This window comes from Canis aureus, chromosome 35 (genome assembly GCF_053574225.1).
Source record: "Canis aureus isolate CA01 chromosome 35, VMU_Caureus_v.1.0, whole genome shotgun sequence".
NCBI lineage: Eukaryota > Metazoa > Chordata > Mammalia > Carnivora > Canidae > Canis > Canis aureus.
In genome coordinates, this window is record NC_135645.1 from 5,568,918 (window position 1) to 5,592,492 (window position 23,575).

A 23,575-nucleotide genomic window follows, 5' to 3' on the forward strand; every position below is an offset into this window, starting at 1 on the left:
ACCCTTTAGACACGGAGAATATTATGAGTAGATCCAAAAAAAAAAAAAAAAACAGTGAATAAGTATATGAGTAGATTTCACAGGTGAAATATTTTAAAACCTATAAAATGGAACAAGACAGTCCATTTCTGGATTCATTACTTTATTAAAGGGTCTAGAACATTTCAGGTGCATTATTATGTGTTACGGATGCCACAGTGAATCAAGTGTGCATGGCTCTTGCCCTTAGGGAGTTAGTAGTCTAAACCTTAAATTTGGTAAGAGAGATATCATTGTTAAGTAGCTGTTTCCAACATGTTCTGAATTGGGAAAGAAATCCAGTTGGGAAAACATTACCAAAAAATACCTGGGTTCTTCCTATGATGTAGAATTAATAAAGCTTTATTTTAACATTGTAATAGAGTATATTTTAACATTTTCCAGTCTCAAAGCTCAGGAATAGTAAAATAACTATTCAGTAAATATTCATGGAGCAAGTACCGTCTGTTACAGTAGGAATGGAGGTGAATGAGTAAGATACCTCTCTGCCGTGAGAGAGTTTATAGTTAGAGTACAGGAAGCCCACAGCTAGTGTGACAGAAGGCAGAATGGACATGCTCCTGAGGAAGGTTTCATAGAACTGTAAAAAGTAAGAGAGATACCGTTCCTGCTGAAAAGATGAAGGAAGATTTCAGAGAAGAGCTGCCATTTGTGATAGGCTTTGAAGGGTGGGTGAATGTTCAAGACATGGGTGGGAGGGGCAGAGGAACCAGTATGAACGGAGCCCTAGGAAAGCATGTGGTGTATAAAGAATCCTGTGAATTGGCCAGTGTATGTTGTGCATTAGCAATGAAAGGATTAGGCAGGAAAGGGAAGGTGGACCCAAAAGTTTACTTTCAGGCAAATAACCTCTTAGGCTCTTTCAGCATGCAGGACAATGAAATGTTTTTTGATGAGGGGATGACATGGTGATTCACCACCTTTTCTGATTAATAAGAGAAGGACGTATATGCAGTTGACCCTTGAATAATGAGGGGGTTTTGGGTACCGACCCCCATACACAGCCAAAACTCCGCATGTAACTTTTGGTTCCCTAAAAATTTAACCATTAATAGCCTACTGTTGACAGGAAGCCTTACCAATAACGTAGACAGTTGATTAACACATATTTTGCATGTCATATATATTATATTCTGTATTCTTACAGTAAAGTAAGCTAGGGGCGCCTGGGTGGTGTAGTCAGTTGAGCCTCTGACTCTTGTTTTCAGTTTAGGTCATGGTCTCAGGGTCATGGAGGCCAGCCCTGCATCAGACTTAGTACTGGATTTGGAGTCTGCTTGAGATTCTTACCCTCTCCCTCTGCCCCTTTTCCCTCCTTACATGTTCACTCATTCAAAATAAATAAATAAATAAAATATTTTTTAAAAAAAGCAAGCTAGAGAAAAGAAAATGTTATTAAGCAAGTCATAAGGAAAATATATTGACAGTGTTGTACTGTATTTATCGAAAAAGCATCTGCACATAGGTGGACCTGTGTGGTTCAAACCACATGTTGTTAAAGGGTCAGCTGTATATTACGTTTTTAGTGGAGCAAAACAAATTGTATGGGATTGTTATCATTATGGCTATTCCTGTAGGAACACAGCCATGAGGCAAAAGTAGGAGTGGGACCTAAAGAGGTCAGGAGATCTGGGGCCTCGTTCTGGGTCCACCACTAACCACTAGTCCAATGAATGACATTGAAAAAGTACTGGGTCCCTTTCCCACTACTTTGAAAGTAAAATTAGACTGATGACCTATTAAGAGTTCTGGCTCGGGACACCTGGGTTGCTCAGCGGTTAAGCATCTGCCTTTGGCCAAGGGTGTGATCCCAAAATCCCAGGATCAAGTCCTATATCAGGCTCCTTGCATGGAGCCTGCTTCTCCCCTCTCCTGTGTCTCTGCCTCTCTTTCTCTCTTTCTCTCATGAATAAATAAAATCTAAAAAAAAAAAAAAAAAAAGTTCTTCTAGCTCTGACATTCTAAACTTAGTAAATGCCTGGAATTCTCCGAAGCTACGTAGCTGCAGTGGAATGGAGCAGCTTTATCTTGAAAGCAAAATGAGACTTTACTATCTACTTCTTAGTTTGAAAATAGCAGCCAGCTGAAAGGAACATAGTGGTCCCACTGTACTGCAAGGGGTCACTAGAGAGCTTTAAGGCTTTTTCTCAAAACTAGTTCTCTCTCTCTCCTTGTCCCTGCCCCTCTCCCTGTCCTCTCTCTCTCTCTCTCTCTCGTTCTCCCTGCTTCCCCATCTGTGTATGTCTGTCTGTATGTCTTCCTTTTTCACACTTTTTCCTTCTTTGCCTTAGATATCCTCCCTCTATTGGCTCGAAGTATGGGTGTGTCTAGTGTCTTGTGATTTAAGATTTCTCACTTCCATTTTTCAAAAACTTTTAAGTGACCGAAATATTTTACAATTTTCTCTTCTTGAAAATTCTAATATTATACCACTTTTTAGTTGGGTGGCATAATTTGTGCATTTATTTTCCTTATGGATTAACTTAACACAAGTTTGAGGAATTTACAAACCCAAACTGGGAGAAGTCTGGAAACTATTTGGTGGATAGCTCTATGGGTGGCTAGTCTGCAGAAGATAAAAATACAGGTATTTGAAAAGGAGGGATTATTCACGGTAGCTCCAGAATCAGGGATAGAATCAACTTAAGAGTTGAAAAAAAAAGTAAACTTTTTTTTTTTGAGGAAGTAAATTTTGATTTGAGATATAAAAGAATTATCTGAAGGGGCACCTTCACCCTGATGTTTATAGCAGCATTATCAACAATAGGCAAACTGTGGAAAGAGCCCAGATGTCATCCATCAACAGATGAATGGATAAAGATGTGGGACACACACACACACACACACACACACACACACACTGGAATATTACTCAGCCATCAAAAAGGATGGAATCTTAGCATTGACATGAACGTGGATGGAACTGGAGGGTATTATGCTGAGTGAAATAAGTCAAAGAAAAATAGTTACATGGTTTCACACATATGTGGAGTTTAAGAAATAAAACAGAATCGTAAGGGAAGGGAGGAAAAAATAAAGTAAGATGAAGTCAGAGAGGGAAACAAACCATAAGATACTCTTATCTATAGGAAACAAACTGAGGGTTGCTGGAGGGGAGGAGATGGGGTAACTGGGTGATGGACGTTATGGAGGGCCTGTGATATAATGAGCATTGGGTGTAAATGCAATAGATGAATAACTGAACTCTACATTAAAAACTAATGATACACTATATGTTAACTAATTGAATTTAAATAAAATAAGTTTATTTAAAAAAAAAGAATGATCTTACAAACTAGATCCTGTCCCAGCAGTAGGGTTGCCTTAGGGCAATAGGGCATCAGGAGATAGCTGGTGGTTGCTGCTTTACCTTCACCAGTATCAGCACAGGAGATTCCAGTACTGAGAGATGGGCCAGGTGACTACTGAGACTGCCCCTGTATCCTTTATGGATTGGATGAAAATGAACACTTAGCTGCTGCCTTCTTAGATGTTTTGTCTCAAGTTCAGATTACTAACTTGTATCTTATTTTTTTAATTAGGAAAAGATGGCATCTCTTTCCTCCGGAAGATACTCCTTTCCTTTATCCGACTAGAATCCCTTATGAAGAATCTAGTGTGTTCAGTAAAATCAATGTTGTGAATCCTGATTTACAACGCTTTCCTCAGTTCTGCAAAGCTCGAAGATACATGGTTACACTAAAGCCAGGACAGGTAATGGGGGCCTTAAAACGTTGATGACCTGGCAGTGTGCCCCCAGCTGTATACCCTCTTTCATGTCCTTATACCACATGCCTCCTCACCAATACAAATGAGAATGATTTTCTTCCCTGCTGCTCTCTGCTGTTAGGTGACTTCAGATACAAACGTCTCAGCCTCACTGGTCATGGAACTATGGGAAGAGGGAATACAGCTCTTTCTGCTGGTTAAGAGGAGGTTGACTTTGGAGAAAAACAAGAACTCACAGTCATTTATTTTCTAAAGATTTTATTTATTTGAGAGAGAGAGTGTTAGAGTGTGACGGGGTGAGGGGTGGGGTGTGCAGGGGGAGGGAGACAAGCAGACTCCCCAAGGAGCAGGGACCTCAGTGGCAGCCAGATCCCCAGGACCCTGGGATCATGACCTGAGCCAAAGGCAGACACTTAACTGAGCCACCCAGGCGCCCTACACAGTCATTTTTAATAAGGTTAAGAGAAAGTGTCAGGCCATGGGTACTTGAGCACCTCTAGAACATTTATTCACAATTAATATCCCTTCAATTATGTTAGAACTCAGACCCATAACTGCAGGTGGGAAGGCATCCAGGTGATGGGTCAAAAAGACAGAATGAACTTGAGAAGGATCTGCTTTTAAGCAAACACGGATGTTCCTTTTATAAAAGACTGTCTCTGAAACATTTCCAAAGAGTTTGCTCTTAATGCTGCTCTCCAGTGAGGAGAACCACCTTTACAACATTGGCATTTGCTGTCTGATGTTTTATTAACAATATGAAAGGTTTTCTTAGTCTCTTTAAGGAGATTTTATTCCCTCAACCATTCCTCTCGCCTGGATGTTTTCCTTTTTTTTGGTCCCTTCTCCCTGGCTCTTTTTCTGCTTCCTTCACATGTGAAGACTCCAACTTAAATAACTCGACTTAAACAACTTGCTTCAACCTGCTAGCGGTTTTTCCCCAAGCACCTATCCCCGATCCTCTGACAACCATCTGTTTTATAGCCCTCAAATTTACCTAATCTGGTCATTTCACCTACGTGCAGTCGTACGAGTGGCCTTCTGCATCTGTCTGCCTTCTTCCACATGGCATGATACTGCAAGATGTTACCAGTACCTTATTCCTTCTTATGGCTGAATGTATTTCGTTGTTATGGATATACACTTTGCTTATCCATTCATCAGTTGGTAGACATTTGGGTGGTTTCCACTTTTTGGCTATTATGAAGAATGTTGCTGTGGACATTGGAGTACCAGTTTTTGGGTGAAGATATGTTCTCAGTTCCCTTGGTTATATACCTACCAGTGGAATTGCTGGGTCAAATGGTAACTCTGTGTCTAACCTTTTGAGGAACTGCCCAGCTGTTTTCCACAGCAGCTACACCATTTTACATTCCCACGGTCCTTCTGGTTCTGATTTCTTCACCTCCTCACCAACACTTATTTTCCATTATTCCTATTATTATAGCTATTCTAGTGAGTGTGACATGGCTGGTCAGTCATTTTTTATTTTAATAGCCAAATTTAAATGTGTGGCTCTGTCCATCAGTGTTCCTTACATTCTGCTCGTTCTCTAATCTACCGACAACTGGCTCCCTCTCTTATCACTTTACTGGAAGGATAATCTGATAGGACATACATGATCTCCTTCAGACTAAATGCAGTAGTCCTTTGTAGGGCTTAGCCCTAAAAGGTGCTGTCTTCCCATCTCCTAGCGCCACCTTTCTCATAGCAGATGCCATCCATTTTCTCAATCTGAGGCCCCAAAGCTTTGGATCATCCCATCTGCTGTTCTCAAACTTTTCATGGGTACTAATTTCATACTGAGCCTGGACAAATGCAGTCCTTTTTGACTCTGCCTGTTGCTTTTGTTTACTATACCTTCCTGTTTAGATCTCAACATTTAATAGTTGGATCACTGTATGAATCTCCTGTCCTTCCCAGACTCTCCCAGGATGTTGCTATTTTAACCATCCCCCTACTAAAACTTTCTTTGCAGGGCACCTGGGTCACTCAATTGATTAAACACCTGACTCTTGATTTCAGCTCAGGTCATAATCTCAGGGTGATGAGATTGAGCCCTGCTTCAGGTTCCACGTTTAACATGGAACCTGTTCAAGACTCTCTCTCTCTCAAAAAAGAAACTTTTTTCTCTTAGCAACTCTTTAATGCTTAAAAATAAAATCCAGATTCTTTATTCTGAATTCAGGGCCCTCCATTGGCCCTAATCTAACTTTCCCACCTCATCTCCCATTACCCCATCTGTAACCATAAGACTGACCTAATTGCTGTCCCTTGACGGTCCCCTCTCCCTTGCCTGTAGTACTTCTCCCTCCTGGCATGTCCTCATTCTTTGCTCTGTTTGCGTTGTCTCCTAACCCTGGTTCAAACCACACTTCCTCCATACCAGGCTGCCCCTGCCCTCCCTGGTTTGTGCCTGTGTCTCCCACCTCTGAGGTTCTCTAGCACCAGTGTCTACTCCTCTGAGTTATCATGTATCAGATTCCCCATTTCTACATATTGTTTCTTCATTGGCTAGATTTTGGATTGTGAGAAGACAGAAACTACTGCCTATATTTTTACCTGTACCCTTTTTCAGAATGCATACAACTATTTCTCAATGGAAAGGAGGGAAAATTAGAATCTCAGAGTCCTTTACTACGATTTAGATGCAGGCAGAGCAGGTCCAGGATTAAAGACAGTAGAAGTTGGAGAAGCTGGCACCATCCTTTGTGGAACATGTGAACTTGTTGCTTAAAAGGAAGAAATTAAGAGATTGTAGGTTTGGGGTTGTTTTTTTTTCTCTTGTTTCCCTTTCTGACAGTAATATTACCATATATATGTATTCCTAGCATTTTCTTTTTTCCTTTTTAAGATTTTATTTATTTATTCATGAGAGACAAACACAGAGATACAGGCAGAGGGAGAAGCAGGCTCCATGCAGGGAGCCCGACGTGGGACTCGATCCCGGGTCTCCAGGATTACACTGTGGGCCGAAGGCAGCGCTAAACCGCTGAGCCACCTGGGCTGCCCTCCTAGCTTTTCAATTAGGGTCTGATTCTGACATAGAAACAAAATGTGCTGTTCTTGTGCTAATTTACTTTTTTGTTTGCCTTTTAGGTTCTGTTTGTTCCGAGACACTGGTGGCATTACGTAGAATCCATTGATCCTGTCACTGTCAGTATAAACTCCTGGATTGAGCTGGTACTTTTTTTTTTTTTTTAATAAATGTAATCCCTGCTTTTAAGTATACAGAGCCTGTCTATAAAACTTGGTGATTGATTTTAACCAACACTCCAGTATTACTTTGGTTTGATATGCTCTAATTTATGTATTCAGTGCTCTGTTAACAGGTGTTTCGGTTGGAATGAGGATTTTCAGTGATGCACCATTCTCTTTTAAAGGCACACCGTGGGCCCTGGTAGCAGTGTTGTTAGGAGAATTGTGTTGGGCCCGCCTGTATCTGCCATGTGTCCCCCACATTGCCAGTCCTGTCCACACCCAGACGGGCTGGAGATAACTGCTTCTTGGTTCAGGACCCTTACTACTAATTGCACAATTCTCAGTCCTGGCTTATACATTTTCTCAAAGTAAAGTCTTTGAGTGCTAGGATTTTATCATTTCATTTCTGCCAGAGACCTTTTCCCTGCAGAGATGCTGTTTAATCCTGGTCACCGGCTTCACTTGACAATTAAAATGGCTGCCCAGTGAGGCTCAGCTGAGGCTCTCGTTGCACCTGGGCCTCTTTAACCAGAGGCTTTGATTGCATCTCTACTGCCCTGTACCCAAAGCCTGATTGCATCTCTTCCTGTCTCTGGACACTCCGCCCTCCCCTCAGGCTTTCCTTATCCTTTGGTAATGGGGAGGGCTTTGGCATAGATGAAGCATCAGGGATACTGTAACAGGAAGCTGTACTATCTAGGCTTAGAGAAGATGTGTAGCCCTTGGGGATTAGGTGAGAGGGATGGCGGGAGATCAGTGGACTCAGTTACTCAGTTAGTTACTGGTACCATGCTGAATTGTAGTTGGAGCAAATGTCAAGATCCAGTCCACTCCCAGTGCCAAAGTCACGTCTACAATAGTCCTGGCAGTGCTTCGCTTCTCGAGGTAGCTCTTTTCACTGTTACACAGAGGCGCTATCACCTGCCTGCTTGTAACAGTACCCATTATTTCTGAAATTATACTGAGTTTTTTTTCTTTTTTTTTTAAAGATTTTATTTATTTACTCACAAGAGACACACAGAGAGGGGCAGAGACTCAGGCAGAGGGAGAAGCAGGCTCCACGCAGGAAGCCCGATGTGGGACTCGATCCCGAGTCTCTAGGATCACGCCCTGGGCCGAAGGCGGCACTAAACCGCTGAGCCACCTGGGCTGCCCGTTTTTTTTCTTTTTAAAGGATATTTTGATGATACCTGCTGTGTGTCCCCTTAAACTTTTCATTCCTAGGCACTCAGAACCTTTGGTTTCTTTAATGATGTCTTTTACTTGACCTCTTTTCTTTTTTTTTTTTTTAAAGACTCTTGAGATCCCTGGGTGGCGCAGCGGTTTGGCGCCTGCCTTTGGCCCAGGGCACGATCCTGGAGACCCAGGATGGAATCCCACGTCGGGCTCCCGGTGCATGGAGCCTGCTTCTCCCTCTGCCTGTGTCTCTGCCTCTCTCTCTCTCTCTCTCTCTCTCTCTCTCTGTGACTATCATAAATAAAAAATAAATAAAGACTCTTCAACTGGGCACGTTTAAGTTACAGATCTGTGCCTTTGCTAGCTGTCTAACCTGGATGGTCAGTTGATCCCATCAAGCCTAAGTCTCCTCACTTGCAAAACAGGAATGATAACTGCACTCACCCCAGTGGCATCTAACCCAGTGCCTGGCACATGGGAAGTGTTTAAAAACAGAAATTGCTACGAGAAGGAAGAACTATTATGTCAGGAGTAGCCCTCTTAATGTATAAATACCGGGAAGCCTCAGTTTGTTTCTACCTCAAGTGACTTAGATCCTTAATTTCTTCCATGCTGCTCATAATATTTATCAGCTTTTTTCAGAATCTTATCTCTTTGGATTCATACTCAGTTTGAGAATATCCCTGTTTTTTTCCACACGGTCAGTTGCCATGTCAGGTTGCCCTCCATCGTGAAGCTGTAAAGCTGATTCTTTAAACCCACATCCCACATACTTCACTGTCACCTCTTTTAGCTGTCCTCATGTTCATTGGGGTGAGCATTCCAGCTTGCCAAGGTCATTTTGAATTTGATTCTCTTCTGTATTTTTAATAAACTCCTTCAGGTAGGCTTGTGCCCTTTTTTTTTTTTTTTTCTTTTTTTTTTTATGATAGTCACACAGAGAGAGAGAGGCAGAGACACAGGCAGAGGGAGAAGCAGGCTCCATGCACCGGGAGCCTGACGTGGGATTCGATCCCGGGTCTCCAGGATCGCGCCCTGGGCCAAAGGCAGGCGCCAAACCGCTGCGCCACCCAGGGATCCCAGGCCTGTGCCCTTTTGATATGTCCTCATTGTCTTGGAATATATCCTTGCTTTCTAGAATTGCCTTGGACTTTCTCTGCCTCCAACTTGAAAGTCAGTAATTTCTCTTAAGTGGTCATGGTTCCTTTTAGTGGGTAATGGTATTTAGAAACTGAGATTGGAGCCCTAAGGGTGTTGTTTGTTGCTATTGGCATGTTGCTGTTTCCAGACCTTTAAATGATAAAATTAGAATGTGATATAGATGGATAGATAGATAGGGATATATTTATATTTCTAATTTAAGGTTAATATTATAGGTTTTTTCCTTATTTGTTTCTGTATTTTTATCTCTTCCCTACACTGAAAATTGGGATCCATTCTAACAGTAACACCTACTTATTTGTTTTATTCACCCATGTCCATATATATTTTTTTTAGAGGGGAGGGGAGGGGCAGAAGAAGAACGAGACTCTTAGGCAGGCTGCATGCCCAGTACAGAGCCTGATGCAGGGCTCTATCTCACAACCCTGAGTTCATGACCTCAAAGAAAATCGAGAGTCACTTACCTGACTGAGCCACCCAGATGCCCCATCCATATATGTTTTAGGATGTCAAATTTACAATTTTAAAAATCTAATACTGTGGGATGCCTGGGTGGCTCAGCGGTTGAGTGTCTGCCTTTGGCTCAGGACATGATCCCAGAGTTCCAGGATCAAGTCCCACATCGGGCTCCTGCTTAAAGCATGTTTCTCCTCCCTCTGCCTGTGTCTCTGCCTCTCTCTGTGTCTCTCGTGAATAAATAAATAAAATATTAAAAAAAAAAAAAAGAATTGTCAGGGGCATCACTTGTTTTAAAGTCTGTCTTTTCTGTGATAATTTGAAATATTGCCTTAATCATATATTAGATATCTCTGTTTACTTGGATCTATTTCTACCATTGGCCTTTCTTCACATTCTTTCAACACTTCCACCCTGTTCTATTTAGATAAGTTTTATAGTATTGTTTTTAGTATCTATAGGTCCAGAAACCTTTTCTTTTTTAAAAAATCTTTTTTTTTATTTATTTATTTGAGCCGGGGGTTGGGTGGCGGGGCTGCAGAAAACACGATCAGAGGGAGAAGCAGGCTCCTTGCTGAACAGGGAGCCTAATTTGGGGCTCAATCCCAGGACCCTGGGATCATGATCTAGCTGAAGGCAGATACTTAACCAACTGAGCCACCTAGGCACTCCCAGAAATTTTTTCTTTTGCAGTGTTTTTCTGGTTCTACTTGAATTTGTTTTTTCATATGATCTTTAGGATCAGTTCATCTAGCTTTAGGGAAAGAAGGTTGATATTTTTATTCCATTTTTATTAAATTTTATATGAGCTGTATGGTGTTGGATTGTCCTATCCAGGAATGAAATACCTTTCTTTTCGCCCAAGTCTAGTTGTCTTTGTTTCGGGAGTGTTTTAAAGTTTTCCTCACATAGGATTTACACATTTTCTTAACGGTTTATTCCTGGGCATTTCATCTTTTTTCGGCTACTATGGAGAGGTGGGTCTTCTCTTCCATTGTATCATCTGAGTGGATATTGTTTGTGTACATGAAGGCTATTGATTTTTGTGTTAATGTGAATTATTTTCTTGTGTGTAGTGATTTTTAATTGATTTTCTTGGGTTTTTAGGTGTCTCTCAGATTATTGGAAAATTAAGATACTTTTAACCTTTTCCTTTTCAATTTGTTTTTCTATAAATATTTTTCTTTGTCTAATTACTTTTGCTAGTACCTCCAAATCACTAACAAATAATAATGAATATAGCAGGCATCCTTGTCTCTTTCTGACTTTAGAGCAGTCTCTAGTGATTTTTCTTTAAGTAAAATGCTGGATTTGTGGGTGGATTGTATATATATTTTATCATGTTAAGTATCTGTCAATTCATTACTTTTTTTAATCCAGAAAAGGTATTAAATTTTGTTGAAATGCCTTTTAAGCATCGATGGAAATGGTCATATAACATTCCTCTTTAGTAAATATCTGGTATTTGAGTAAATTAAATCAATGGATTTCCTAGTATTGAGTCATCATTTATTTCTGGAACAAATCCCACTTGGTTGTGATGTATTATTTGTTAATGTACTATAGAATACCATTTGTTCATATTGTATTTAGATTTAAGTTTACCTGGCCTCAAGAGTCTGAAAGCCACTGTGGTCTTTTTAGAAGCTTGTTCTGTACCATTTGTTCAGCTGTCTCTCACAGGATTTTCAGTGTCATTGAGTATAACAAGTTATGAAGTAGTACCTACAAGTTTGGTACCTAAGGACTTGATGCTGATTTAATGTGGATGATTTCTGTCCTTCATCAAACCAGGACTCTAGTTCCTTCCTTAACTTCTGTATATGTCACAGTTTGAAGACCACTCATTCTTCCTGAAACACTGGAATGCACACTAGGAGTTGAGTAATTATATCTTCCTCTGTCAGGTGGTGCTTTTATCCTTGTCTCTTCAAGCACTAGGCCATAATTATTTGTTGTTGCCAACTCCAAAAACCCTTAGATTTTAAAACCTACCATGTTCAATACAAGAACTCAAGCTAAATCCTGACTCATATTCCTGTCACAAGTCACATAAATTTGGAAAAAAAAGAAATTCTACTTCTGTTCAGGTGATACAATATTCCTCTCTTCTCTATTTCTCTGTTAAGGTGGTGCAGGTTCTATCTTAATATATTCCAGAGGATAAAGTGTATTCTCAATTCTTCTCAATTGTGCCTTTTTTAATCCTTTTCTTTTAGTAGTTTTCCTTATTCTTTTAGTGTGGAAATGTATTGAATATTTATTGGTATGTTTTCCAAACTTTAAAAAATATTTTTTGTTAATTTTAAAAGGCTTTCCTCTTGCTCTAATAATTTCTCCATTATTATATCTTTCATTGTAATTATACTTGTAAAATAATATATATGTATCATATTTGTAATGGTGCATTTTCCTCATCCCCTACTCCTCTCCTTTCTGGATTAAGGGGAGGGGGAGATGCAGTCTTCCAGTTATGGAATGAATAAGTCACAGGGATGAAAGGTACAGCATAGGGAAGAGAGTCAGTGTAGGAATGTTGTATGGTGACAGATGGTAACTATGCTGTGACCTCAGCATAGTGTATAGAGCTGTTGAATCTCAATGTTGCACACCTGAAACAAATGTAACATTGCATGTTGATTATGTTTCAATTTAAAAAAATTTCTTAGAGGTTTTGAGAACTTCTAGGAGTTTTACTTGTTTAAAATTTTGCTAGCTTTAAATGCAGCTTTTAAAAACCTGGTTAAGAGTCAAATGGACTGGGACACCTGGGTGGCTCAGCAGTTGAGCATCTGCTTTCGCCTCAGGGCATGATCCCAGTTCTCAGGATGGAGTCTGGCATCAGGTTCTCTGTGGGGAGCCTGCTTCTCCCTCTCTCTGGGTCTCTGCTTCTTTCTGTCTCTCGTGAATGAATAAATAAATAAAATCTAAAAAAAAAAAAGAATCAAATGGACTAGAATAGAACTATTTTAGGATCGAAATAAATGCATTTGAATAGTCTGTGGAAAAACAATAACGTGTACAGTTCAGAAATTTTAAGTATATTCAGGAATTATGCAATCATACCATAATCAATTTTAGAATATTTTCATCAACCTGAAAAGAAACCCCTATATATAAATGGTTGCTCCCCCGTTTTCCTCTCTGGCCTTAGGCAGTCACCATCCTATTTTCTGTCCCTATAGATTTGCCAACATCATATAATATATGGTATTTTGTGGCCAGTATCCTTCACTCAGCATTATATGTTTTCAGGATTCATCTATATTGTAGCATGTTTCAATACCTCATTCCTTTTTATGGTTGAATAATACTCCGTTGAATGGATATGCCACATTTTGTTTACCTACTAATCAGCTGGTAGACATATGGGTTTTGTCTCCTTTTTGCAATTGTGAATAATGCCACTATTAAGAATCATGTACAAGTTTTTATGTGAACGTATGTTTTCATTTTCTTGTGTATTCATCTAGGAGTGGAATTTCTGGGTCATGGTATATTAATGGATCATAAAGACAAGAGTTGAAGTTGCAGTCTGGAGTCTGAAATCTGTAGGATGGCTGGCAGACTAGAAACACACTCACCCAGATTTCTATTAAAATCTCGAGGTAGAATCCATTCTCCAGGAAACCTTAGTTTTGCTTTTAAGGCCTTCACCTGAGGTCCTTCTACGTTATTGAGGATAATCCCCTTTACTTAAAGTCAACTGATTGTAAAGGTTAATCACATCTACGGAGTATTTTCACAGCAACATTTAGACAACAGACAACTGGGTACCATAGCCTAACCGAGTTAACTAATAAAATTAACCATCACATATATCAGCCTTTTTAGGAACTGCTAGGCTGTTTGCAAAAACATTTAGATTCTCACCAGCAATGTGTGAAGATTCTTATTTCTCTATACCCTCACCAGCTTGTCGTTATCTGTATTTTTTTATGATAGCCATACTGGTGGGAGGTGGCGTCTTATTGTGGAGATGGATTTCATTCATTTTCACTGTAGTATGATACTCTTATGTATTTTTTTAAAGATTTTATTTATTTATTCATGAGAGACACAGAAAGAAAGGCAAAGACACAGGCAGAGGGAGAAGCAGGTTTCTGCAGGGAGCCTGATGCGGGACTCAATCCTGGAACCTGGGATGACGACCTGAGCCAAAGGCTAATGCTTAACCACTGAGCCACACAGATGTCCCATATATTCTCATGTATTAATGTACCGCAATTTATTGGTTCTTTGTTCTGTTGATGGATAATTGAGTAGTTTCCAATTTTTTTGCTTTTTTTAAGTAGAATATTCTTGTGCACGTGTACAAGAGTTACTCTAAAGAATATGTATTCCTCTAGGAGTAGAATTGCTGGTCTATAGGTATACAGTACTCAAGCTTACAAGATAATGCTAATGTGTTTTCCAAATGGCATACCAGTTTGCACTTCCACCATCAGTGAGTCTGTCAATGCACATTTTTCTACTACTTGGAATTATCATACTCTCTTTTGCCAATTTCATCAGTTTCTTGATTGCATTTCCCTGATTATTAGTGAGGTTAAGCATATTTTCATGTTTATTAGTCATGTGATTGCTCTCTTTTTGAAATGCATGTCTTCATGTCTTTTGGCCATTTAAAAAAACTGGACAATGTGTCATATTAATATATGTGGATCCTTTATATATACATGATACCTTGTATCAATTTTATGTGTTACAGATATCTGGTTTGGTTTTTTCCTTTTGTTGCCTTTTGAACAGAAATTGTTCATTTTATTTTCTTATTATTTTTTTAAAGATTTTATTTATTTATTCATGAGAGACACAGAGAGAGAGAGAGGGAGAGAGAGGCAGAGACAGGCAGAGGGAGGAGCAGGCTCCATGCAGGGAGGCTGACATGGGACTCGATCCTGAGATTCCAGGATCACACCCTGGGCTGAAGGCAGGCACTAAACTGCTGAGCCACCCAGGGATCCCCCAAAATTGTTCATTTTAATGTAATTAATCATTAATGCTCTAGTTTATGCTTATTTTATCTTTAAAGAACCATATTTGGATTTTTAGCCATTTCATTCTTGTGACCAAGCATGTTTATTATAATTTTTCTTCCATTCCTCAGTTATCAAATCCAGTAGGTATAATTCCTCTCTATATAGTGCTTTTAAATAAAATTTTAAACATGTCAACAAATGGAAAAGATTGGAAGAAACATCACAAGGTAGCTCCTACTTAAGGCCTATATCTCATAGACGGGGTAATACTTAAACTTGGTTGGTATAGTATTCTATAACTCTTCTAGATGGCGGGTGTTAATGAATACATAAAAGTTGTGGTCTTCCAACAACATATTCATTCCTTCTATAACAAAGTTTATTCTTTTTTTCTTTTTCTTTTTCTTTTTTTTTTTTTATGATAGAGAGAGAGAGAAAGAGAGAGGCAGAGACATAGGCAGAGGGAGAAGCAGGCTCCAGCACCGGGAGCCCGATGTGGGATTCGATCCCGGGTCTCCAGGATCGCGCCCTGGGCCAAAGGCAGGCGCTAAACCGCTGCGCCACCCAGGGATCCCCAAAGTTTATATTAATAAAAGAACAGGATACACAATTAATAGAGACACTAGTCCATTTTAAGCCATGAGATGGATACAAATGAAAAAAACATATTTTTTTAATCTTGACTCAGGAAGAGGACCACCAAACCCGGGTGGAAGAGGCAATCACACGCATGCTTGTGTGTGCCCTGAAAACTGCAGAGGACCCACACAATACCAGAGCTTGGTTAAACCCAACTGAGGTAGGCCACTTCTGGTGTTCATGGCAGTTAGTTTCCTGTGATAAATCAACCCTGGCTAGGACATTTATTTTTGAACTTATGTAAATGCATACATATATCCATTCTAAAGAGTTTTTCTTTTTTCCAAGGTTGAGGAAACATCCCATGAAGTCAATTGCCACTACTTAAATAGAGCCGTTTCTGCCCTTTTTGATTACAGAACATCTAAGGTAGTAGAAATCCAAGCACTGAGAACAAATAGAGATGACATGAAAAAGGAAGGATTAAATGTGCACCATCACATGGAGGTGGAACAAATGGATGACCAGGACTTACTCTTGGGAACCATAAAACAGGAGGCAGCAAGTCCCTTTGGCCCTGATCTGGTTCCTGTAATACTGAGTTCTGAAGAACTACCATCAGAGAGAAGAGGTATATTTGAAGGTGATGGTAAAGACTTTGTTGGCAAAGATGGAGAACACCCTGGAAAATTGCACTGTACCAAGAGGCAACGGATGATGAGTAAAAATGAAGATGTAGTTGCGGAACAAACTGCTTCAGATAGTAGTATGGCTCCTTCTCAGACATTCATTTCTACAGATGACTTGTTGGACTGCTTAGTGAATCCACAAGTAACCAGGATAGTGGCCCAACTTCTGATAAAAGGAAGAAGTTTGTGGTCCTAAGGAAATGACTTTTAAAATAATACCTTAAAAATATTTTTAAAAATAATATGATTTTTAAATAAAAGATGGAAAAGCAAAAAGTTAATTTGCACATGCTTGTAAATGCACTTGTTCTTACCTTAATTGTGTTTCAGTCTCTTGCCACCTTCATTCATAAACATTGCTCTTTGGCCGGGCTGGCTCTTTGTTAGTTGTTGTTCAGTGCCTTTGCCTTTCCTCTCCCATCCCATCCTTTTAGCCTATCTCAAATGCAAGCCCCAGGTGTTCTCAACAGAAAGTTATCTCTTCAGCAGTCTCAAGCAGAGGTCGGCCTACTGCTTGTTTTTGTAAATAAAGTTTTATTGGAGCACAGCCATGCCATTCATTTACATATCGTCTATGGCAGCTTTAGAGTAACAGTGTCAGAGTTGAGCAGTGACTAAGACGGTGTGGTCTGCCACGCTAAAAATACTGTCTCCTTACAGAGAAAGTTTGCCAACCCCTGGCCTAGTGCATCCATTGGGTGGATTCTAGCCTTGATCCGAAGTGATCATACTTGTGACACCTACAGAATTCTCGCTGGCTAAATCCTGTCATCCAGAGCAGGATACCAATCAAGAAAAAAGTAGCTTGGGGTCCAGTATAAGGCCTTCTTACGGAAGGAACTGGGACATCTAGGAACACTACTCTTGGGGATGAAAAGCACCAATGTTACTCCTGCAACTAAAAATTTGATCTAGTGAAACTGAGCCTACTCTAAATATATTTGCAACAAGGTCTGGGAATGTTTATTACCATTACTGTCTAAGTAAGAATTTAGAAATTAAAAAAGCACATGGATCTCTGAGTAACCATTTGTGAAACAAATATAAACAGGTAAGGAAAGCAAAGTAATCTTTTAGGATGAATTGACAACTGGCTCCATCCTTCTCAGTCTTCAGACTTAAGGTATCAGTACATCCAAAGAAAGACTATGCCTTAAAAAAAAAAAAAAGAAAAGAAAAGAAAGTCTATGCCTTCTAGCAGTGAGGGAGGTGTTACATGAATATGCCCAGGAAAAGAAAGGTCTGGAAGAAACTTGTCTGTAGTACTTACTGCTAAGTGACTACTATATATCTGTTTATTTAATTTACCTATTTATTTGATTATTGTTTATCTCCCCCAACTAGAATGTCACTCCATGGGGGTTGGGCTTTGTTTTGATTATTGTATTCGCAGAGCTTTGATCAGAGTGCCCAGCATATGGTAGTGGCTTGTTAAATATTTCACTGAATGGATTATAAAAAGAAGAACTTGTTGGCAACACTCCATCAAATACATTTGGGTAGAGGATGTTGTGGCCAAGGATAAGATCTCTGTTCCCCTTAGTAGATAGATCCTTATTGCAGAAATAGACATCTCTTTTTCTTCAGATATTTTATTTTTTAAGATTGCTCTTCCTTTATTATTTTTCAAATTGCAGGTTGTGATCCATTAATAAGTCATAAAATCAATATAATGGGTAAGACCAGCATTTTTTTAAGTGAAATAGAATAGAGGATTTCAGTAAATTCATTAGTAAATGTATTATTTCATGAAAATTTCCAGGAAAAGTGTTCTTTTTTTTTTTTTTTTCAGGAGAAGTATATTTCATAAAACTTTTCAGTTATATCTGTGTGTGTGCTGGGCCTGATATAAATGTGTTTTTTTTTTTTTTAAGATTTTTATTTATTTATTCATGAGAGATACAGAGAGAGAGGCAGAGACACAGGCAGAGGGAGAAGCAGGCTCCACGCAGGGAGCCCAATGCGGGACTCGATCCCAGGTCCCCAAGATCACACCCTGGGCCGAAGGCAGTGCTAAACTGCTGACCCACCAGGGCTGCCCTATAAATGTGTTTCTTCATGTCCTCATATAGGTTGGGGTCAGAAAAGTTTGAAGGATATTCTGAAACAAAGCATTTAATTCAGTTAGAGGTAACAGTCTGACATGCAGAGACCCAAAGGGAGTTAAGACATTGATATGGATGGATTTCTAAGGGTGAGTGGTGATGGGAGATAAATTTCCTAATTTTATCAAGATGGAGACCTTGGCTTCTGCGAAGGGGAGTATGGCAGGGAGGAGAGAGACTAAAAGGGGGAGACTGTCAGGCACTCGGAGCTGGGTCCCATTTCATCCTGTATTTCTCAGATAAGCAGGCCTGAGTGAGTGAAACTATTAGATAAATACATTAACCCTGCAGAGGCCTGAGGCATTAAAAACTACAGGCTCATTCTCCCCTGTTCTCAGGACTGGGCCACCTCTGTGTAGGGCAGTGCGTTCCAGCTCGGCTCACACGGAGAATGTAAGAATTAAAAACAAAATTTCTATTAAGAATATGGCTCAGCATCACACCTAAGTATCAGCAAGGCTGACCTGTCCAGCTGGCAGTGCTTAGGTCCATGAGTCTTTAGGGGTCCCCAAAATGTTTTAGTTTCTTTGGAAAAAAAAAAAAAAACATATACTCCAGCTTTCATTGCATTCATGTTTATATCAATGCAGTTGCAAAACGTAATTGTTCATACTTCTTACTTTTTATGGATTCAGGGGCCCATGATGGCAAAAGTCCCTGGAGCAAAAGTCCCTGGAGCCATGAAAGTCCTACACGATTCTGAGTATCAGGACAGCAGAATCATTTGAAGTGCTTGCTGAAAATGCAGATTTCTGGGTACCTCTGTAGAGCTATAGAACCTGACTCCTTTGGGATGGGCCAGAACTTGCTAGCTCAGCAAACACCTCAAGTGATTCAAATATCCAAAGTGTTTAAGAATCTCTGGCCCTAGTGGATACCCCCTAAACCCATCACAGTCTCCAAGTGGGCTTGGTTGAGCAGAGGCTTCTTGTTGGAGTCAATTTGCCCTTCAGAAGTACTGAACTAAACCTGTACTGTGCCCTTGCTGTAATTTTCAGCTCAATATTATTAGCACTTTAAGGACCCCTTGATGCTCTCATATTTAGTTGTCTTTCTTTTCGGCAGTGATCTGTATTTATCATCAAGCTCTCTTGTATCCATCCTTTTTTCTTTTAAATGATTTTATTTCTCTGACAGAGTGAGCACAAGCAGGGGGAGCAGGAGAGGGAGAAGCAGGCTCCTCACAGAGCAGGGAGCCCAACACGGGGCTCGATCCCAGGAACCCAAGACCACGACCCAAGCCGAAGGCAGACACCCAACCAACTGAGCCACTCAGGTGCCCCTGTATCCATCCTTAAGGATAAAGAGGTTTACCACCAAATGTATTTTCCAAGTACTTTATTCAAAAAGGAGGTAAAAGATATAAATTTCCTTAGATTGCGGATAACTATAACATTTACTGATGAGATCATTATACTTTGGTACAATACACCCTGATACTCAAATTTGCCCTGAGTTAACACTGGAGAACAAGAGCAAATCTGAGAGCAAGTCTATCCTTTTCCTTTCTTTCCTTTTTTAAAATATTTTAATTTATTTATTAATGAGAGACACAGAGAGAGAGGCAGAGACACAGGCAGAGGGAGAAGCAGGCTCCATGCAGGGAGCCCAATACCGGACTTGATCCCAGGACCCCGGGATCACGACCTGAGCCAAAGGCAGATGCTCAACCCCTGAGCCACTCAGGTGCCCCTTTCCCTTTTATTTCTTAACATCCATTGTCGAGGCTGAGCTCAGAGGCCAATGGCCGGGAAGCCACTCCTAAGCAGTCTTTGCCAGTCCACTTAAAAAACAAACAGCAGCAGTGGTGCCTGGGTGGCTCAGTCAGTTAAGCATCTGACTCTTGATTTCGGTTCAGGTCATGATCTTGGGGTGGTGGTATCAAGCCCTATGTCAGGCTCCGCACTCAGCAGAGGATCTGCTTGAGATTCTCTCCCTCCCTTCTCTCCCTCTATCTCTCCAAATAAGTAAATAAATCTTTAAAAAAAAAAAAAAAAAGCAAGACAAATTCCAAGATATCTGACCGTTAATGAAGCAGAACTGGCCCCCTCAACCTGCTGTACTTGAAGTGAGTTCATAATAGCCACGGAAGAGTGCCTTTAACCTCCTAGCAATACCGCCTTGTCTGAGGGCACCTAGGCATCACTAGGCATCAGCTCTAGCCTCTTGGCCTACAGAGCTTCAAATGAAGAGATTATAATGGAAGCCAAAGCCAGAAGGAAAAAGCCAAAGAAATATGAGGGTGACTTATAGATTACCAGAGATGTTCCTGAAATGGTAACATTAACCAAGAGGCCATGCTCTGTAGTGGGAAGAGCTTGGTGCCACAGGAACCAGGATTGTGGCTCAGTCTCTGAGGACTACTACCTAGGTGACCTCAGGCAAGGAAGTTTCTTGCACTCTGAGCATCAGTTTCCTCAACTTTAAAATGGAGATATAATTCTTACCTGATGGGATCATTTGAGGGAATAAAATGAATATATGAAAGCACCTATTATATTACCTGGTACTCAATAAATACCTGAATCTGAAATTTACCTGGGGAAAATTTTTTAAAAATCCGGCACTTGACTATCTAATAGATACTGAGCTAGCAAATTAGCAATATGACTGCTCAATTCCTTTGGTTTACTTATGCACACGTCTTTAAAATCAAAAGCTAGACTGCCAGAGAAAATAAGCTCTTTAGTAACATTAGAATTTAGTTAATCTTAACATAATAGAAGGGCTTCACACTGAAAGTATGGCAGGCTTATCCCACGGTTGTCACTGGGCAGAACTAAGACCAGCAAAAGTTAGATGAAGGCAGATTTGGGGTTAGTATAAAAAAGGATCTGCCGGGACTGCTGTGCTGCACAGAGCCGGTGGGATCCAGTTCCCTTGGGCCACACACTAGACCACAGCCCCTGACCTGTGCAAGGCACAGAACACCGACTAGACCTGTCCCACAGGTCATGGTTCAGTTCGTGAAGAACGGAGTTCCCCGTCACGGAATCTGTTTGATTTAAGGCAAAGTCAAGGATGTCAAAGAGATGGCCTCTACTCTGGGTCGATGTCTAACTAGGTTTTTTCCTTCTTAGTTGGTTTATGAAACGTTTCTGGAGCATCTGTTTACATCAGGCACAGACCTCAGGCCAGGGACCACCCCCCCCAAAAAAAAAGAGTTAGACACCATCCCTGCCCCCATGGAAGTCAGCCATCCTACCCACTCAGTAATCCTGTGTCCCTCACAGGAATATGGCATCCCGATGTGATACCAGCTGTCCCCAGCAGCAGCTGACATTGCATAGCTGTGCCCTCTGTCTTTAAGATGAGCTTTCTTTTCTCTTCCCGAAAATACAAACCTGTTCTTTCCTTCTTCAGATTTAATGTCCACAGTTGAAGACACACAGTTGTAACTAAGTTATGTGAGTTAAATTCTCAAATTTATTGCTCTTAAGATAGGTTCATTCCAATGATGAAGGAGAAGCTGAAGAAAGTCTGTTTCAGTGACAAGGATCCCTTGATCTTAGAAAAAGCTGTTAGAGGGGAAAAAAAAAAATCTAAGACTTGTTTTACAATTCCATATGTATAGATGAACAAGGTCTTCTGGGAAGGACACGAAAAAACGTTAATAGGTAAAAGTAATGAGGTACTCTGGGTAAGCCTGGTAGTCATAAAATACCACAAATAAACCGGGATTTTGAACACAGTCCGTGACAGTGTCATACAGGTCAGTAGGGTTATCAGCGCTCTTTGGAGGAGGCACAATTAGTGACTGATTTCCACGTGTGTAGGTTCCAGTAAGTACTCTCACATAATACATATGCTTTTTCCCATTTATGTCTGGTCTGGAGTAGGTATCATTTGCAGAATAACGGGCATTGACAGCAAAATAGGTTCCCTTTCCATACGCCACAGCTGTGAAGAGAAAAAACATTTTTAAGAAGTTCAATTTAGGGGGCGCCTGGGTGGCTCAGTCGGTGAAGTGTCTGCCTTCGGCTCAGGTCATGATTCCAGGGTCCTGGGATCGAGCCCCGCACTGGGCTCCCTGCTTAGTGGAGCGCCTGCTTCTCCCTCTCCTGCTCCCCTTGGTCGTGTTCATTCTCTCTCTCTCTCTCTTTCTGTCAAATGAATAATTAAATCTTAAAAAAAAAAAAGTTCAGTTTCGTCTATAATCTGATGAGTTGACCCAATATGTCAAATAATGTTAAAACAATGTTCAGTTCTTCTCTCCAAAACCTCTTAAAAATATTTTTCATGTGTTTTTAATTTTTAAAAATCATTCCTCCACCCCAGAGGGCCAATCAGTCCTTCTGCGATGAAATATAATGAGACCTACACTGAAACTCTGGCTGCAGCATGGCCACCAACAAACCATGAGAGAACACAGTGCAATCAATCCACACTGTCCCTCACCAGTTTGGGTTCTCATGACTGACACTCCATTTGGAGCAGCTGGATCCCTTGCTTCCTTACCGTTCTTTCCGGCATAACTGCGGTTAAAGCCATTGTGGTTGACGTGTGGCACCGAGTCAGCATCTGTCCCATGGAAGAGCTGCTTCTCATTGTTTTTATGCCCATTCTTGGCATCCATGGCTTTCTTCTTTGTTTGGTAGCTATTCCAGAGATGTGGATTCTGGATCCTCTCAATCTGCAAATCAACAAGGGGAAATATTCCGTTGGTCCAAGAGCCTTTGGCAAGACACAGATAGGACCATTACTTTTTCACAAATAAAAAGTAAACAACAAATTCAATGCCAGGTGTCACCTTTCTGCATTCAGAAATCTTTTTAGATCCAGTATTTCACAAAAACAGACCTTGGAAAGAACGTTAATTTCATTTTTAACAATCTTAGTGTATCTGTAATTATGGTGACAGGAATAGAATCTACAATCTAGAATCCGATTACCATAAAATATTCTAATTCTGTGCAAAAAAAAAAGTGTTGGAAAATGAATGATTTATCCAGGACCATGATATAACTTATTTCCACCATTAAGAGACGCCACGTCAGCAGAAGGCTTACCTTCTCTATGTAGAGGTGTGAGCAGGTCTGATTAAACTTGGTTGCCACTGTGTCATATTCTGCATGACCAGGCTGTAGCTCAACCACACAGACATCCTGCTGCTTCATATCACTCCAGTGCTCAGGGATCACCACTGCAAGGAGGACATTTGAGGACCACACACCTGGGAAGGCCCACCTGCACATTCCTGGTATGCACTGAAGAACTGAGTATCATCTGTGTTCCTATTTTACAATCTCCTAACTCGACGTGTTTAAGAAGTTCCCTATCTTTCTAGGGGAATGTTTTTCCAAGTGCGGCCCACAGACAACCTACATTAGAACCAACTATAATGCTTGTTAAGAAAAAAAAAACTCCAGGGATCCCTGGGTGGCGCAGTGGTTTAGCGCCTGCCTTTGGCCCAGGGCGCGATCCTGGAGACCCGGGATTGAATCCCACGTCGGGCTCC

General features: G+C 40.6%; 2 protein-coding genes across 11 annotated transcripts in view; one reads left to right on the top strand and one right to left on the bottom strand.

Annotated features, from left to right (window-relative positions):
• HSPBAP1 (HSPB1 associated protein 1) overlaps nt 1-16,293 on the top strand; it is a 64,406-nt gene extending 48,113 nt beyond the window's left edge. For 4 of the 5 annotated variants that reach the window (XM_077884460.1, XM_077884462.1, XM_077884463.1 and 1 more), the window contains 4 exons: nt 3,582-3,753; nt 6,868-6,951; nt 15,433-15,543; nt 15,672-16,293. In XM_077884460.1, coding sequence (XP_077740586.1) covers nt 3,582-3,753; nt 6,868-6,951; nt 15,433-15,543; nt 15,672-16,208 — 904 coding nt within the window. In that variant the 3' untranslated portion in view covers nt 16,209-16,293. The remainder of the gene's footprint in view (nt 1-3,581; nt 3,754-6,867; nt 6,952-15,432; nt 15,544-15,671) is intronic. The other variant, XM_077884461.1, reaches the window with a different exon arrangement.
• A 5,227-nt stretch (nt 16,294-21,520) lies between these two features.
• PARP14 (poly(ADP-ribose) polymerase family member 14) overlaps nt 21,521-23,575 on the bottom strand; it is a 35,013-nt gene continuing 32,958 nt past the window's right edge. For 3 of the 6 annotated variants that reach the window (XM_077884454.1, XM_077884455.1, XM_077884459.1), the window contains 3 exons: nt 23,127-23,260; nt 22,576-22,750; nt 21,521-22,017 (listed from right to left, as the gene is read on the bottom strand). In XM_077884454.1, the coding sequence (XP_077740580.1) occupies nt 21,728-22,017; nt 22,576-22,750; nt 23,127-23,260 (599 nt within the window). In that variant the 3' untranslated portion in view covers nt 21,521-21,727. Of the gene's footprint in view, nt 22,018-22,575; nt 22,751-23,126; nt 23,261-23,575 lie in introns of those variants that run through there. The other 3 variants (XM_077884458.1, XM_077884457.1, XM_077884456.1) reach the window with 3 other exon arrangements.